We start from the raw sequence: 17,700 nt of genomic DNA on the forward strand, positions 1-17,700 counted from the left end.
TGTGTGAAAACGACATGAAATGTGTGAATGGTATGGCCACAAAAGACCGATGCTGTGCTAATTGTGTTTAGAGTTTTGAAAATGTGACCACTGGTTGGACAAACGCTTGTTAGCGACTGAAAAAAACTGTAACATCACAGAACATGTCACAGCACTATCATCCTATTGGCTGTCCTGCAAGGCTGTCAGGCTAGGGGTGGGCTTACCTAGTTGTGGGGCATGCCAAAGTCATTAAGAGAGACAAGTGGACACAGGTGGAGGCCAGCGGTTTGCACAGAGATGATTGCTGAGCGTCGCAACCACGTTTGAGAGTGACAGTGTCCTCCTTTTCCCGACAGTTTTGTTTTCCAGGGTTACACTCATTTCCTGTCTTCACCAGAGTGAAGGGAGTTCGACTTCTCTATAAATGAATGACTATTTGAATATTCCAAATTCATGACCCATCCCTCACAGGTAGCCCAGAGTTTCACAGAATTCAGTGTTTCGATGATGCCCATGTCGTAGGGTTGTAATCGGGGGTCTGTGGGTTCTCACCCAGGACATTTTGAGCATCTAACACTTAATTTCCTGCATTCCTGTGATTTTAATGCATCAGTTTGTGGTGGAATTTTTTTTTTTTTGGTAAAAGGGAAAAACTAAATTATTAATTGATTAACTAATTATTTCAGAAAAAATACCTTCTTGCATGAAGCTCACATTCTGTGAAGATTGAATCTGTCATTATTCCCACGGTCATTTTCTGACTGAGTAGTTTAATGTAACACAAACACAAATCACAGAACAGAATTCTGTTGACTGCTTTATCACTTGAAATAAATCAATAATGAATCAATAAACAGTCTTTCCATAGTAGTAGACTTCACATACAAACATTCTGTCATCCAAACATATATAACCAGAGATTTCAGCACAAGAAGAGGATTCATTTCATGTTTAATTTCTGCAAAGGAACGTTTGTGTTTGAAAATCACTTTTTAGTTTTGAGTTGATCCACCATGGACACACACCTCGTTCAATACTCTGCAAGACCTAGAAACACTTTTTAAACACATTTTTAAAATCTAAATCTAGTTTCTTTCTGACAAATTTAGGGCACCTTTAAATCTCTATCATTTGGCCAAGTGAAGTAGTCGTAATATTTATTTGATTTCTTCTTCTTCCTGTTTTGTTTTCTTGGTTTTGTTTCCTCATCGTAGTCTCGATGCATCGAGGCCTTCATGCCTGGGCCTGTTATGTTCCCCAACCACAGGTCACTGTGAGTTCCTCCTTTCATCAGATAGATAGAAAGCTAAAGTTAGCTTGTTGGTGTGATATGTAGTGATATCATTTAATGCTGAGTGGCTTTACTTGATATACAAACTGTAGCCCTGTCACATATTCCCCAGTCAAATATAGAGCTTCTATAAAGTCACCAGCAGAGGTCCACATCCTCTCCATGAAGTTACACTGACATGGTTTTAAATGCTAATTAAAGTTATAGTTGATTTAAATATAACTTACATCTCACACAACAAAACAATGAAACTACATTTCCCAAACACACTCCTGTCTTCTGTTGATTTGACTGACACCATGGCCTCTCCTGTAAAGTGTTAACTAATGACACCACACACACACCAACATGATCACTGCCTTTATTACACGTCATCACTGTGACTTGAATTATTCCAGAGTTGTTGTGATTTCTTCACACAGCAAACAATCAGTTCTATAAATTCATCACACACAAGCTGTCTACATGCTGTTTAAAAAGCCCCCAAAGCAAACTGTTCATAATGACATGTTCAAATGTCATTTTTTACACTCGGAGCAGAAGAAATAAAAACTCCATTCACCTTCATTGATTTGAGAAGACGACAGATTTGTGAAAACCTCGGCACATGAAACAAAGTATCTGAGAACCTGGTTACAAAAGAGAGAGAGAGAAAATACACGTCTGTCATCTGAACTGAGCCAAGTTTCATCTGTTTATCATGTAAGCTGTAAAAATGTGACTTTATGTAAAGATAAGAACAACATGTGAGCAGTTCATCACCTGACTCCATCATCATCATCGTCTCTGCCTTTACTGTCCCACTGTTACAGAGACCTTCACTGGTGAGATCTTCTGAGGACGTGAATCTGCAGTCAAAATGTATGGAAACAGCTTGTCAGAGAAAGTGTGTGTGAAGGTGTGTATGTGTGTGTTAGTGTCAGGATCAGAGAATGACAGCTTTCCTCTGTCCCAGTCCAGATGCACTCTGATCCTCTGAGGCCGTCCTCTCACTGACAGATCAATGTGTTCACCTGACGGGGTGAATGCTGTGTATTCATCACTATAAAACTCTATTCTCCATAATCCATAGTCAATGTCTTCCTTCCTGTCTGCAGACTCCTCACACACAGCCACTACCCAGCTTGTGTTCTGTCCAACCTCGACGTCCCAGCTGTGAGTCCCTGAGTTGAAGCCCTCAGAGCCCAGGACAGAGCAGGGATAATCCTGGATCCTCTCTGGATTATCAGGAAGCTGCTGTCTCTCTCCTCGTCTCACACTGGTCAGATCTTCAGACAGGATGAGGTCTGAACCAGCAGTGTTTGGGTCCAGAATCACAGGAGTGCAGGAGACCATGTCCTTCATCTTGTTCCAGATGTTGAAGCTCAGGTTGCCCAGGTGTTTGGCCACATCTATCAGAGCTCCTGAGGGCAGCTGTGGATCCTCCAGCAGGGGGCGCTGCTGGACTCTTTGCACTGCAGCCTTGTAGTTGAGCAGGAATGAGACGTCTGCAGCTCTCAGCTCCTCCTCTGTGGCTCTGACTGTGTCTGAAAGAGCTGCTATCTCTCTGCTCACAGCCTCCATCTCCTCCTTCATCCTCTGACTCTTCTGCTCCTCTTCCTCCCTCAGTGCAGAGATTCTGGCCTCCTCTTCCTCCTCTAGAAACTGGTGAAGCTTCTTAAACTGCTCCTTTATCTGCCTCTCTGTGTTTGCAGCCTGGGCCTTGATGTGTTTTCCTGTTTCATCACGGTCTTGTTTGACTTTTTTAAAGCGCTCCAGTTTCTCCTCTAAGGGCTTCAGGGATTTCTGGAGTTGTTCCCTGAGATCTTGAGCAGCTTCATCGATGGGTCTGAATGTGTGGTTGGAGTGTTTTTTAGAGTCTCTGCAGACGACACACGCTGGCTGCTGATGATCCAGACAGAAGAGTCTGAGTTTCTCAGAGTGCAGACTGCAGAGAGCCTCAGAGTCTGATGAAGCTCTCTGATCTCTCTGCAGTAAGAAGGCCTCACACAGGTTCTTTAACACCAAGCTACTAATTGGTTCAGGCTTTGAAGATCTCCTCTTACAGATGGGACACTCCTGGGTCTGTTTCTCCGTCCACCAGCTCTGCAGACAGGCTTTACAGAAGCTGTGGCTACATGACAGGACGACAGGATGTTTGAAGATGTCATGGCAGACAGAACAGCACAGATCCTCCTCTGAACAAGAAGCCATTTTCCTCTGAGTGAAGCTAAACTCACGACAGGCAGACAGCTCACACAGGTCAGACTGCTGAGGCTCCACTCACTCCTGCACAGAGTTTCTGTAACTTACTTTCACTTTGACTCGTGTGTTTTCTAAAGCTCCGTACAGTGTGCAGTCAGTAACTGGTTGAAGTGGCAGTATTCCAGTATTCCCAGTATTCCCTCCTGAAGCTGTCCTCTCTCTGTGGAAGTCGTCTCTTTTATTTCTCACAGTGAAAGTTATCTTCTGTCTGCGTGTGTGTCAGTGTGTGTGTGCGCCTGTTTCCTGGTGTGTCTGTGTTGAGTCATAAACAGGGAGGAGCTTTGTCGGCCTGTTTCTGGTTTTAAAGTCACAGTGGAGCAGAGACGATAAAGTTGGAGCCTTAAAGACAGAGTGTTAGTACTGGGTGTTACAGCAGCTCTGTTTTCTACCTTTGTTTACATGGAGGAATGTTGGTTCTTCAACACAGACATGAAATCACCCAAAGCTCAGGTTTTACAGAGTTTAACTCACAAACATTTATTGAAACTAAGTTTGTTTCATGATCAAAGAAAAATAGAGCGACACAACAAACATCTCATCCCCCTGCAGCTCAGCACGTCACTCCTAGTGTTTCACTTTTGCCTATTTCGTAGAGGACAATTGTCTGTTTTAGTTCAGAGTGCTGCAGGGTAGCCTAAAGTCTTCTCATGCTTCTGTTGTACATGTACTGTAGAAATACAACCTTTGTTTTATTGTTGATTGTTCTTTTTATTAATAAGGGGTCACAGACACGCGGTGATTCTAAAACGTACATTTTTAATCTGGTCAGTAAATGACGGTCGGCTATCGCTTGTGAAAACACTCTGAATTAGCATACCTAATATTTATATGTTTATATGATGTCTATGGTTCAGGTCATGCAGTGACAGAAAGCTCCATGGAGGTCATTGCAAAATATCAAGTGCCAGTTCACGGCCGGAGTTTGTATGACAGGAAGTTAGAGCTGATGTTGTTATGACTTGAAACGTCTCATGTGATAACAACATAACTTATTCAATCATCACATAATATGTCTCATGTTATTACAAGATAAATCAAGTTTTAACACTGATCTGATTGTTTGCTGGGGTGGCAGCAGCACCATCCTGTGAGAACATGTGGAGATCTTCCAGCTGAGACTCTTCACAGTTTGGGTCGGGGCACGTCTGCGCCCACGGCCTCCACCTGTCCACAGTTCTGGGAGCTGAGAAAGGTGTGGTCCTGATTCAAGTAGGAGGTGATGAATTCTGGGAAATCTCTCTTTAGGACCACCTCCAGGAACATGTCTGCTGCTGTGTGTGACCTCTGTTTAGCCCTGAAGAGCACAGACAGAGAGAGAAGCCACAGAGCAGATATCATCACTTTCCATCCTTCTTACACTGATTCAAAAAACAACTATAGAAGAGGAAAATAAGAGTTCATGTCGTGGAAAAAATCTGCATTTTACAACCAAACAAACAAAAACAGCTTAAGGCGGTTTATCATCAAGCTTGGTGAGTCGTTACTACGGTGACAATCAGGCTGCGACGGCCCAAACGGTTTTCATGATAAGAAACAGGCTGCAAATTCAGATACGATACCAGCTGATAGTACCGCTAGCTGCAAGTTAGATCTGTAGCTAATTGAAGCAACACTTAGCTCTTGCTCTTAGCTCGTTCGCTCAGCACCCCCTACAGGCCTGGAGCTCTTCTGTTGTGTTGACTGGATTTGCAGCGTTTTTCTTTCGCATGTGTTTTCTGGGTTTGTGTGTTTTTGTCTTTGCATTGTTCTTGTATTTGCAGCACGTTTGATGTTAACGCATTTGTTTCAGACTTTTGCAGCATGTTCTTTTATTTGCTGCGTGTTTCTGTCGTTGCATTTGTTTTGGACTCATGCATGTGTCTTTATTTTGCATCGTTTTTGAACTTGCACCCTGTTTCTTCTGATAGAAGCCGTTTGGGCCGTTGCAGCGTGATTGCACTTGTCGGTCACCGTACATTACAGGAGATAAATATCGATCTCTAGCGACAAACAGGAACTCTGTTACTTTTATTTACGAAGGTCTCCTGCAGAAGCTCCCTTAGTACATCGTACGTCTTCTAACATGTCAAACGGCCGCTCACAGAGCAGATCCCCGGCCTGTTTAACTCGTGTTAGATAAACACTGAACTTAGACAGACTACCTTCCACTACTTCACCTGTTATTAATTAAATCAATTACATGTGATTTTATAACTTGAATGTCTCATCCCGCTCACTCTTTTTTAACTTTCATCTTTGAATGTATTTGTCTGTGTCTGCAGTCGTCTTTGATGCTGTTGTGGCAAGGATGGCTGGTGTTTTATCAACAACGAGAATCTCACTGACCAGACAACGCCACCTGGAGGATTTCACCCCAGGAAATACATCATATTGACAACCGAATCATGCAAAAGGCAACACAGGTTCAAAAACTGAGCAAGACAGAGACGTGGTTCCACAAGGAAAAACAGATTTTATTGATGACTTAAGGAATGATGACTGGAAGTGTCTGCAAGGAGGAGGGAATTGGTTAGGTTTGTAAATAATTTCAAATATTTTATGAAATTTATTACAATGATTTAATTCTTTTGTATAAAAACTAAAACAATATTTAAAATTGAAAAGGGGAAGGTGAGTGGAGGCCAGCAATGGGGAGGCAACCACTTCAGGGTGTGTTCCAGGAGTGCAACTTACCCACCACTCGTGAACTCACTGCTCTTACGTGCTCTTACCACCACAACCAGTGCAGGGAACCACCTCGAGTGCCTAGCCTCCACCACAAGCCGGCTGCCAACTTCACTAAAAGAGGATAACAACACACATTAAGCAAAATAAAACAAATGGCAAACAAACCAGTTGGTTCAATCTAAAAGTTACAAGTTTGGTATCAGTCAGGCAATGATAATACAAACACTGGGTAAAACAGACTGGTAACTAGCAGCAACAACAAGGCAGTGCACTAGTGGCAGCTGACTAAGGCAACAATAGCTAAGGACAAACAGCAGCCGATGAAGGCCTGGAATACAAGAAGAAACATTTCATATTCAAAGATGTTTAAAACACAGTAACATTACCTCAGGCATTAACCACGCCCTACTTACCAATAACTAAAATAACTCATACCTGGACATCAAGGTGCATTTACAAGGATGACTCGAGGGAATCATACACAATTCATGATGAAGGCACTCAGCCAAAGAGACACTCATACGACCAGGTAGAACGAGACCAGCAGACAGGAGACCATTCCAAACAAATTCAGCTTAGTCATTAAGTAACTGCAAAATCACTTTGACTAATGTACAACAAACTTTGAAACAATCTTTGGACCGCATTACCTACCTCAGAGTCAGAGAGAGACAGAGACAAGGGAAAGAGTCAGCCGTTCTTCTTCTCTCGGTTTATTGGCGGATCACAAACAACTTTGAGGTGCATACCGCCACCTGCTGTAGAAGAGTGTGTACCATCATGTCAAACTACTCCCTTATATTCTTCCCATTAAACATGTGTCATTTAAAAAAGTAAAGAGTGCCTTCCTGGTGATTATGATCCCCTCTCCTTCTCTTCCCAACATCCCCTTCAGACTCCACTCCCATTCCATCTCTCTGACTTTGTCACATAACCTCTCTCTTTCCACTTCATGGCGCATTGCAATAAAAGATGTTCCACATTTTCTTTAACTCCACAGTTTGTACACTTGTCGCTGTTTCTTTTCCCTAGCATATACATAGTGCCATTTAATCCCGTGTGATCTAATCTGAGCCTTGTTATTATGATTTCCTCCCTTCTGTTCCTTTTTTTAAAGATCTTTGTTATGACTGACTTTTGTATTTTATAATACCCCCTTCCTTTCTGGTCTTCTTCCCATCTTTTGTGCCATATCTCTATTCCTTTCTTCTTAATCACTGCTTTTCCTTCTCCCCTTCCAAGTGGAACTGGAGCTGTTATTTCCCTTTGCAATGCCCCTTTTGCTAGATTATCAGCACACTCATTCCCTCATGTGCTGGCACCCAACAGAACTGTACATGGACACCACCTCTGTGAAGTCTTAGTAAGCTATGGAAAAGTTCAATACGTAAATCTTCTCTGACAGATGTTGTTGACTGTATGCTTTCCAAGACAGCTAATGAGTCTGTCCATATCACCACTCTATCAGGTCTGACCTCTTCAACCCACTGCAGACCAATAATGGCGGCCACTATTTCTGCTGTATATACAGACAACTGGTCAGACAGTCTTTTGGAAATGGAGATCTTAAACTCAGGGATAAACACACCAACTCCCACACACTGTTGTTTATTCTTAGAGCCATCTGTGTAGATTTTAAGATCCCTGTAGTAACTATTTCTCAGATAGACGCTCGTTTTAACTCCCACTTCATTCATTCGCCACTCTCTCTTCTTTTCCAGGATACTCATGTCGATCTTTACTTCTGGGAAAAGCCATGGGGGTATATTACTCACTGGAGTAGCTCTGGTGAACTCTAATGCCTCCATTTCATACATCTTCACTCTTTCTTCCCTTTTCCACCCAAACCCCTGGAACTTGGAATATTCCCAGCATTCCTGCAGCGTCTTCTTTGCAGGGTTGTCTTCCCCGCTCCCTTTTAGCCCGACCCAGTACGCAAGCGCAAGCTTCTCCCTTGGTAACTCCAGTGGTGTCTCTCCTGCTTCCATCAGTACTGCTTTAGTGGGGGTTGACTTAATAGCTCCTATACATAACCGTAATACTCTATGCTGTAGCCTATCCACTTTCTGTAGTGATGTCTTTGCTGCTGCTCCATATATTATACAACCACAATCTATAGTTGACCTCATAATCGCCCTATATATGTCAATGAATGCCCGTCTGTCTGCCCCCCAGTCACACCCGGCCACAGCACGAATAAGATGTATGACTTTTTGTTGTTTCTAAATGTTTGATATGTGTTTTCCATGTATATCTGCCATCTAACCACAAACCCAGGTACTTAAGTTCACCCTCTCCATCGGCTGACCATATCATGTTAGTTTATCAACATCAATCTTTCCTTTGTTTGTAAAAATCAGGACTTGCTTGTCGACATTTTGAACCCCCACTGATACGACCACTTCTCTACTTCCTTTATTGCTTTTCCTATATTCTCTAATACATGTGATGGATTTCTTCCCCTCATCCATGTTGCCCCGTCATCAGCGTACAGCGCCGATTTGATGCCTGTAAAGATGGTAAGTTTGTAAAGATGTCATTTATCATGATGTTGAACAGTAAAGGGCTGATAGCACTCCCCTGTGGGATTCCATTTTCTATATCAAAGTCCTTTGATATTTCTACTTCAACCTTCACTCTGAATTTCCTGCCTACCAAAAAGTCCATTATCCAGTTATACACCCTCCCCCCAATACCCATTTACTTAATTTGATAAGTAACGCTTCCCTCCACATAGAATCGTACTGTACGCCTTTTCAATGTCAAAATATGCTATTGCCATTAACTCTTTCATTTTCAATGTTTTTCCCACCTCATTAGTTACTCTAGAGGAGGGGTCACCAACACGGTCAAGGACCACATGAGTCGCCTGCAGGCCTGTTCTAAAAATAGCACAACTCACTAGTGAGCTGCGTCTAAAATTTAATTTTATTCTGTTGCTATTCTTTTTTTCACACTTGCATTTATATAGATTTAAAAATGACAATATCTTAAAAATATGTTTATTATAAATGAAGTTTAGATAAGTTTAGGTGAACTCTGCCCTACTCTAGTTCAAAGGTCAGTATTGTGCGCGTGACAAAACCAGTGCTCGTGGAGAGTAAGCTAGCGGGCGCAGCGAAGATGGGCGCTGAATGCAGTTTCTTACCCCAAAAACATGGCAGAAACGGGAAGCACACTACAGGCAGAAAAAGCCTGTGAGCTAAAGGCAGCTTTGGGTAAGCAACAGTCTTTTTTCACGAGGCCGGCGAAAAAGTCACAAAAAGCAACCGAAGCCTCGTTTAGAGCTACACATTTTCTGATCAAGAAGAAGAAGGCATTTTCAGACGGAGAAGTTGCCAAAGAAGCAATGATGATAATTGCTAACACAGTACTTGAAGACAGAAAAATGGAACCGATCTAATCTCCACTCTCTCCGACGTCCAACTGGGGGCATCTACGATGGCTAGACGAGTGTCAGCTATGTCTGGTAACTTGGCCGATCAGCTGGACCGGGATCTGGCGAAGTGCAGGTGGTTTAGCATCCAGTGCGACGAGTCCGTGGACAGCAGCAGTACAGCGCAGCTGTTGGTTTTTATCTGGATGGTGTTTGAAGATTTCTCCACAAGAGAAGAACTCCTGACACTACTGCCCTAAAAGACAACTACGAGGGGAGTTGACATTTATAACACGGTGAAGGAGTTTTTCGTGCAGAAAAAGGTACCATTGGAAAAGCTGGTAGCGGTGACTACAGACGGGGCTCCTGCTATGATCGGCCGACATACAGGTGTCATCGCTCACTGTAAAGGTGACCCAGACTTCCCAAAATTTCTGCATTACCACTGCATCATTCACCAGCAGGCGTTATGTGCAAAAGTGATCGGCTAAGGGCACGTGATGACTCCCGTTGTGAAAATCATAAACAACATCCGCTCCAAAGCAAAACAGCACAGGATTTTCAAGGTGCTATTGGAGGAGATGTCAGCTGAATATGGTGACCTGCTGCTACACACAGAAATCCGATGGCTCAGCAGAGGACGGGTTTTACTTCGTTTTTTGTCACTTTTGGGTGAAATCAAAGAGTTCATGCAGTCCAAAGGCGAAGACGTCTCACTGCTAGAGGACACAGAGTGGACACTTGACCTTGCATTTTTGACGGACATTACTGGGAAACTAAACCACTTGATCTGCGAGCTGCAAGGCAAAGGTAAGACTGTTGTTGATATGATAAGTGCTTTAAATGTATTTAAAGCCAAGATGAACATTTTCTCTGTGGATTTACAGAGAAAAAAGGTGCTGCACTTTCCCTCTGTGCAGTCGGTGCTGAAAGACAATGCTTCTGCATCTGAGACATTTGACAAAGTTGCAGAAAAGTACTGTGAAGTCATAAACAGACTTGGGCAAGAGTTTGAGAATAGGTTTTGGGACCTTGATCAGCTTGAGCCATGTGTGTCATTCATTTCCAATCCCTTCATGAATGTGGACACAACATGCTTTGCTGAGCAACTCAGTGCAACGTTCAACTTGGATGCTGGACAGGTGGAGATTGAAATCATAACATTGCAAAATGACCTCCACCTAAAAGCCTACCAGGCTGCACCAAACTTTTGGTGCCTTGTTGACACAGAGACGTACAGTGGTGTATGCACAGCAGCTATGAAGGTTGCCAGCCTGTTTGGTTCAACCTATCTCTGTGACTCAGCGTTTTCTGACATGAACTTCATCAAGAACAAACACAGAACCCGCCTCACTGATGCACATCTGAAAGACTCACTCACAGTTGCAGTGTCAAGTTACACAGCAGATTACAATACACTGGTGAACAGCATGCAACGCCAGTCTTCCCACTAACAAAGAAACAGATAGCAGATGTTGTCAGTGGCAACATGGCAGTGCCATGGCAAAGTTGAATTAAAATATTGAAGAATTGTGTTCAATTTAAAAGTGTGTTCATGACATGTAACAGTTATAATTTTGTTAAAAATGCCGCAGATTTGGTCATTAGTTCAAAATGTGGCGAGATTTATTTAAAAATATGTAAGTTGATTTTTCTTTAACATTACATAATTGATAACTTTTTGAAACATGGTGCAACATAGTTCATGATTTGTTAAGAGGGTTTGTCAGTGACTAGTGAAAATGGGACATTTTTCCTATGAAATGTAGTGATGTAAGTGATCATCTGAAAATTTAACCATTACTGAGATTAATAGATGAAAGTGCTGAATATTGATATCTGTTTCCCACCTTGTTGTCATTGTTGATAATTATTGTGAGAAATCATTAACGTGATCAGTGTCTTCACATAGATGAGTATCATTAATCATTATTAATAATGTATAACTAAAGGCAAACTGAGCAAATTTGTTATTTCAGAAGAGCGTATCAGACCGGTAGCCCTTCATATGACTCAGTACCCATGAAGTGGCTCTCAGTTTCAGAAAGGTTGGTGACCCCTGCTCTAGAGCGTCTATTGTGGAACGTCCTTTTCGAAATCCATTCTGAAAATGACTCATTAATCCTATGTGTTCCAGAACATGTGATAGCCTCCGGACAATTATCCTCTCCATCCATTTACAAACATGGGACGTCAACGCTATGGGCCTATAGCTTCCAGGATTAGCAGGATCCTTCCCTGGCTTAGTGAAAGGTAATATTACTGCCCTTTCCAACAACTAGGTATAACGCCCTCTCTCCAGATCTTGTTAAATAGTCTTAGCACTAGTTGCAGTGTCTCCACTGGTAGCTGCCGAAACATTGCGTAACACAGCTGGCCTTGTCCTGGCGCTGTATAACCAGTAGCTTGCACGGCTGTTTTTAATTCAGACATTGTCATTTCTACATCAAGCGTTGACATTTCCTCTCTTTTCCCTGACATGTTCATTTTCTCTGAGTGTCTTTCTGCTGCCTGTGACTATCATCAAGGTGCTCAGCACTATGGACGGCAGCAAATGCCCTGCCTAACCCATCTGCCTTTTCTTTATCTGACACTGCCAGTCCCTCTCCATCCACCAATGCTGGGATTTTGACTGATTTTCTTTCCCCATTCATTTGTTTAAACATAGACCAGACATCCCCGAACTTTACTCCCCTGCCAATGAACAGAATTCTCTCCATGTCCTCTTTTTTGTGGATTTAACTCTTCTACGAGCCACCGCCCTTTTCCTTTGGTACTCTATGAGATTCTCTTGTGACATATTTTTCCTCCAGGCTCAGAAGGCCTTGCTTCGCTCTTTAACAGCTTTGCTGCAATCCTCATCCCACCAAGGTTTTGACAAGGAAGAGGAACGTGCGGATTAAAGAAAAAAAGACAGATTATCTGTTTTTGCTGCATCAATTTACATCATTAATTGTTGAATGGACTACCTGCTGAAACCTCCCTGCCTGGCTCACGACACAGACTGCGGAAAGTTACCAGCAAACTAACTAACCGCTGAGTTAACAGCTGGTCATACCGACAGCCGGCCGGCAAACAGCTGATCTGAATCAACAATATCTGGCTATATGGGACCAAAGAAGGCCCAGACGGTTGAGGAAAACATCGACATTTAAAAGTCGCTCGACTTTCTTGCAGAAGAAATCTCTGCTGTCAGGCTGCAGCAGAAAAGTATTCTGGAGTTGGTCGAGGAGGTTAAAACGCTCCGCATCCAGAATGCAGAAAAGGATAAGCGGCTCGCCTTTTTGGAGAGCAGGGTGGCAGACCTGGAACAGTACACCCGTATGAATGATCATCACAGGGCTCCAAGTAAAACCCTGCACATACGCTCGGGCAGTGAGCGGCACCAGTGGGGGGAGCCTGACGAGCTGGACGTCAGATCCACGGAGGAACAGGTTGCTGCTTTCCTGGAGTCCAAAGGGATCCAACTGGACTGCAATAACATCGAGGCGTGTCACCCTCGGCCCAGGAAAAGTGCCACCCACGAATCGGCTATTATTCTCCGATCTGTTAATAGGAAGCACAAGTTGGCACGACTAAAACAGGAGAAAACTAAATGGAACAAATGTTTTCAATGAACACCTGGACGAACAACTGTAAAATATTTATGAAGCTGAACGGGCCACAAGACAAAGTGCTGGTTATCAGGAGGATGGAGGAGCTGGAAACATATGAATGACCAACATGAACGGGACTATTAGGTTAACAACCATCCATACACGACCATGACACACCGACAGAACTCATTCAACTTCATCTGGAAGTAATATTAAGCACTTAACTGAGAGGATAAATGATCACGATTATCTGGCACTGAGAACTTTTGAATTCACTGAACACAATTCACAGGATTTGGAACAGATTGTAGACCCTGATAATAATTTTTTCCATAGCATTAACAACAATTGCACTTACTACAGTGAAGAACAATACAATCAGAACATTAAAGCAAAGGACAATCCATCAATTATCCATTTCAACAGCAGAAGCCTCTATGCCAACTTCAATAGCATTAAGGAATATTTACAGACATTTTCACAGCCATTTAGCATAATTGCAATAACAGAAACCTGGATCAATACTGAAAAAGGGATGGACTTTGAGCTGGAGGGTTATGAGTTAAGGAATATAAAGAGGAAAAACAAAGGTGGAGGAGGAGTTGTCATATATGTGGATAAAAACCTGAACTACAAAGTACTGGAAAGTATGACAACTGTGGCTGACAACCTATTAGAATGTCTGACCATTGAAATATGTAAAGAAAAGAATAAGAATATTATAGTTAGCTGCATATACAGGACACCAGGTACAAATATTGACATTTTCAGAGGATGGATAGAGGGTATGTTTTCAAAAAAAAGCAACAAAGTTGTTTTCATATGTGGGGATTTCAACATTGACATATTAAATCCATATAAGCCTAAAACAACAGATGAATTTATCAATACAATAATATATATATATATGATAATAATACAGTTTGAGTCTTTTTCCAACAATCACCAGACCCACCAGAATCACATTCAATTGTGCCACTTTGATTGACAACATATGCACTAATGACATCGAAGACAAAACAATAAGTGGTATTCTAATTAATGACATCAGTGACCATCTACCAGTTTTTATTATCTATGATTATAATTACAGGAACAAAAAGACAAACAAATAGAGTACAGAAGAATGAGGTCAGGGGAATCAAGGGACGCATACAGGAATGAGTTACTGGCACAGAATTGGGAGGCAATATATCAAGAAAACAATGTGGACAATGCATATGAAATATTTTTGAGGGTATTTAAACAATTATTTGACAAATGCTGTCCAATTAAAGAATATACAAGGAAACTGAAATATAGCAACTGTCCATGGATCACAAAGGGATTGCAAAACGCCTGCAAAAAGAAAAATACACTATACAGAGAATTCAGAAGACTGAGAACCAAAGAGGCTGAAAATAAATATAAAAGATATAAAAATAAGTTAACTAATATTATAAGGACAAGCAAGAAAGATTATTATGGGAAAATATTAGACAATAACAAAACAATATTAAAGGAATATGGGATATATTAAACAGTATTATAAGAAATGGTTATAAACAAACAGAATATCCAGAGTATTGTATTGATAAGGATAATGTAATTTGTAATAGAAGTGATATGGCTGACAATCTAAATACATTTTTTGTAAACATAGGACCCGACCTTGCAGAAAGAATCTCTGATCCAGGGACAGTTGGAAAAAACATGGATAGATTGATAGAACGAAATCCCAACTCAATGTTTCTCAAAGCAGTGGAAGAGAAAGAAATACTGGACATTGTTAAAAAATGTAAAAACAAAAAGTCAGCTGATTCTAATGACATTGATATGACAATAGTGAAAGAGGTCATTGAAGGGATTTCAAAACCATTAACATACATCTGTAATTGATCATTTCAAACTGGTTCATTTCCAAACAAAATGAAAATAGCCAAAGTCATTCCGCTGTACAAAACTGGGAACAAACATCATTTCACCAACTACAGACCTGTCTCCTTACTTCCACAATTTTCCAAAATATTAGAAAACCTCTTCAATAATAGACTGCATACCTTCATAGCAAAACACAACCTACTCTCTGACAGTCAATATGGTTTCAGACCAAACAGGTCAACATCACTGGCAATAATAGAAGCAATTGAAGAAATCACAAATGCTATTGAGCAAAAGAAATATGCAGTTGGAATTTTTATTGATATCAAGAAAGCCTTTGATACAATCAATCATGACATATTACTAAAAAAGCTGGAAAGATTCGGCATCAGAGGTATTGTGTCAGACTGGATTAAAAGCTATCTACAGAAGAGACAGCAGTTTGTTGTGCTGGGTGATGCTTGTTCTTCATGTTTGGATATTGTTTGTGGTGTCCCCCAGGGGTCAGTGTTGGGCCCCAAACTATTTATTTTGTATATGAATTATATTTGTAGGGTGTCACAGGTATTGACGTTGGTATTATTTGCTGATGATACAAACATTTTCTGTTCTGGGGAGAATTTAAAAGAAATACTGGAGGAAGTCACTAAAGAAATGAGTAAATTGAAAATATGGTTTGACAGAAACAAATTATCATTAAACTTAAATAAAACAAAATGAATGTTATTTGGGAATTGCAGAATTAACAACAAATACAGATAGGTGGGGTGCAGATTGAAAGGGTTCATGACAATACATTCCTTGGTGTGATGATAGATGAGAAAATTAGTTGGAAACCACACATCAAATATGTAAAGGACCTCAATACACAGTGCGGTATGTGTTTAATTCATGTGTTCATAATATGTAATTCATGGTTTTATTTTGATATTTGTGGTTTTATTTTGATATATTTCCTGTTATACCGGAAGTGAAGTGAAGCGGCGCAGCAGTGTAAACATAGACAAGGAGACAAGGAGAAATCGGGAGAGTAACGGGAGAGATAAAGTGATACACAAGTAAGATAAACTGATGAAAGTGTAAAGATAAATGAAACAGAATTAAGGACGAACGGGGAGAGAAAGAAAGGAGATTAGCGCCAGTCGAGAGGGCAACAAGGTAACTATTTCATTTGTAATTGGTAAATTTGAGTTTAAAATAGTATCTTCCTGGTGCTAACAGTAATGTATTGTCTTCCTTTCTGTTTGTTTAATTTCTGTTACGTTGGTCCATGTATGTTGTTAAGAAGATTGTCGCAAATGAACAGCATTAGACCATCAGTCCAGGCTTGCTTAATTCGGCTGGGAGCTACAAAACATGTTCAAAGTAATCTATCAAGAAGCATTTCAGTTCTAAACAAAGCAAAACAGGTTCTGGATCATAAATCACTACGCATCCTGTACTGTTCCATTGTCTTACCATATTTCAATTACTGTGTAGAGATCTGGGGCAATAATGACATGAGTTCAATCAATTCACTAACTATTTAACAAAAACGGGCAATACGGGTCATTCATAATGTCGGCTATCAGGATCATACTCACTCACTCTTCATTCAGACAAAATTATTAACATTTACAGACATAGTGAAATTCCAAACAGCACAAATCATGTACAAAGCTAGTAATAACTTTCTGCCACAAAATATACAAAAGTTGTTTAAGAATCGAGAAGGGGGATATCAATTAAGAGGAAAATACAACTTCAAAATGAACAAAATCCGTACAAATAGAAAAAGATGTTGCATTTCATTCTGTGGGGTGAGACTGTGGAACAGTGTAGGTGAGGAGATCAAGCAATGTCCAAACATGCAACAGTTTAAAACAAAATATAAAGAAAATGTTTTCACGGGATACAGGGATGAAGTGGGGGTGTGACAGTCACTAGGTGTGCACAGGATACTGTTATTGATTATTATTTCTTTAATTAATGTTTTTATACTTATTTATGTTCATTATTAGTTGGTTCTTTTCTTTGATGTTGTGTTTTGTTATTGTTAGGTCCTTTTGTCTCAGTCTTTTTCTATAAATGTAGATGATATATGGTGTATATTTAGTATAAATCATGTTCATTATTACTATTACTATTATTATTATGATTGTTATTAATAGTAGTATTTCTAAGGAAGGATAGATTTATAGATGTATAAATCATCGTGCAGGGAGAAGGGGTGGGATTACATAAGTTTCCACTTCTTCCCACTCCTTTTTGAACAAACTTTTCATTGTCTGTGTTGTTGTTGTTTTCTTTTCTTTCTTGTTTTGGCACCACCTTCTTCCTACCTTGTGTTGTTCTTTTTGGTAACTCAAATGTGTGCTCCGTAACTTGATTTGTACATTCCTTTATATTTCCTTCTGATGTTACTAAGTGAGCTGACTCCTCACAGCTTGTCCTAAATGTCACCCAGTCAGCCTGACCAAAGCACCATCTGGTAAATGTACTCCCTTCTTGTATACACACGTTAGTATTTACTATCGTGAGAACTGGGAAATGATGACTTCCTATAGTAGACTCACTCTTCACACGCCATTCGCATACATTCACCAGACTATCTGACACCAGTGTAAGATCCAAGTATGACACCTTTCTCCTGTTTACATCTACTCTCGTGTCATGCCCATCATTAGGCACACCAGTGATCTTTC

General features: G+C 40.8%; 1 protein-coding gene across 1 annotated transcript; it reads right to left on the minus strand.

The window, feature by feature from the left end:
- Positions 1-1,550: 1,550 nt before the first annotated feature.
- On the minus strand, positions 1,551-3,875 carry LOC138598173 (E3 ubiquitin-protein ligase TRIM39-like). The gene has a single exon (XM_069669885.1). The coding sequence runs from the start codon at positions 3,464-3,466 to the stop codon at positions 2,066-2,068; it is 1,401 nt and encodes a 466-aa protein (XP_069525986.1). The 5' UTR covers positions 3,467-3,875; the 3' UTR covers positions 1,551-2,065.
- Positions 3,876-17,700: the final 13,825 nt, after the last annotated feature.

Source organism: Semicossyphus pulcher, unplaced genomic scaffold (genome assembly GCF_022749685.1).
Source record: "Semicossyphus pulcher isolate SPU_LCO1_2020_fin unplaced genomic scaffold, fSemPul1.0.p SCAF_2, whole genome shotgun sequence".
Classification (NCBI taxonomy): Eukaryota; Metazoa; Chordata; class Actinopteri; order Labriformes; family Labridae; genus Semicossyphus; species Semicossyphus pulcher.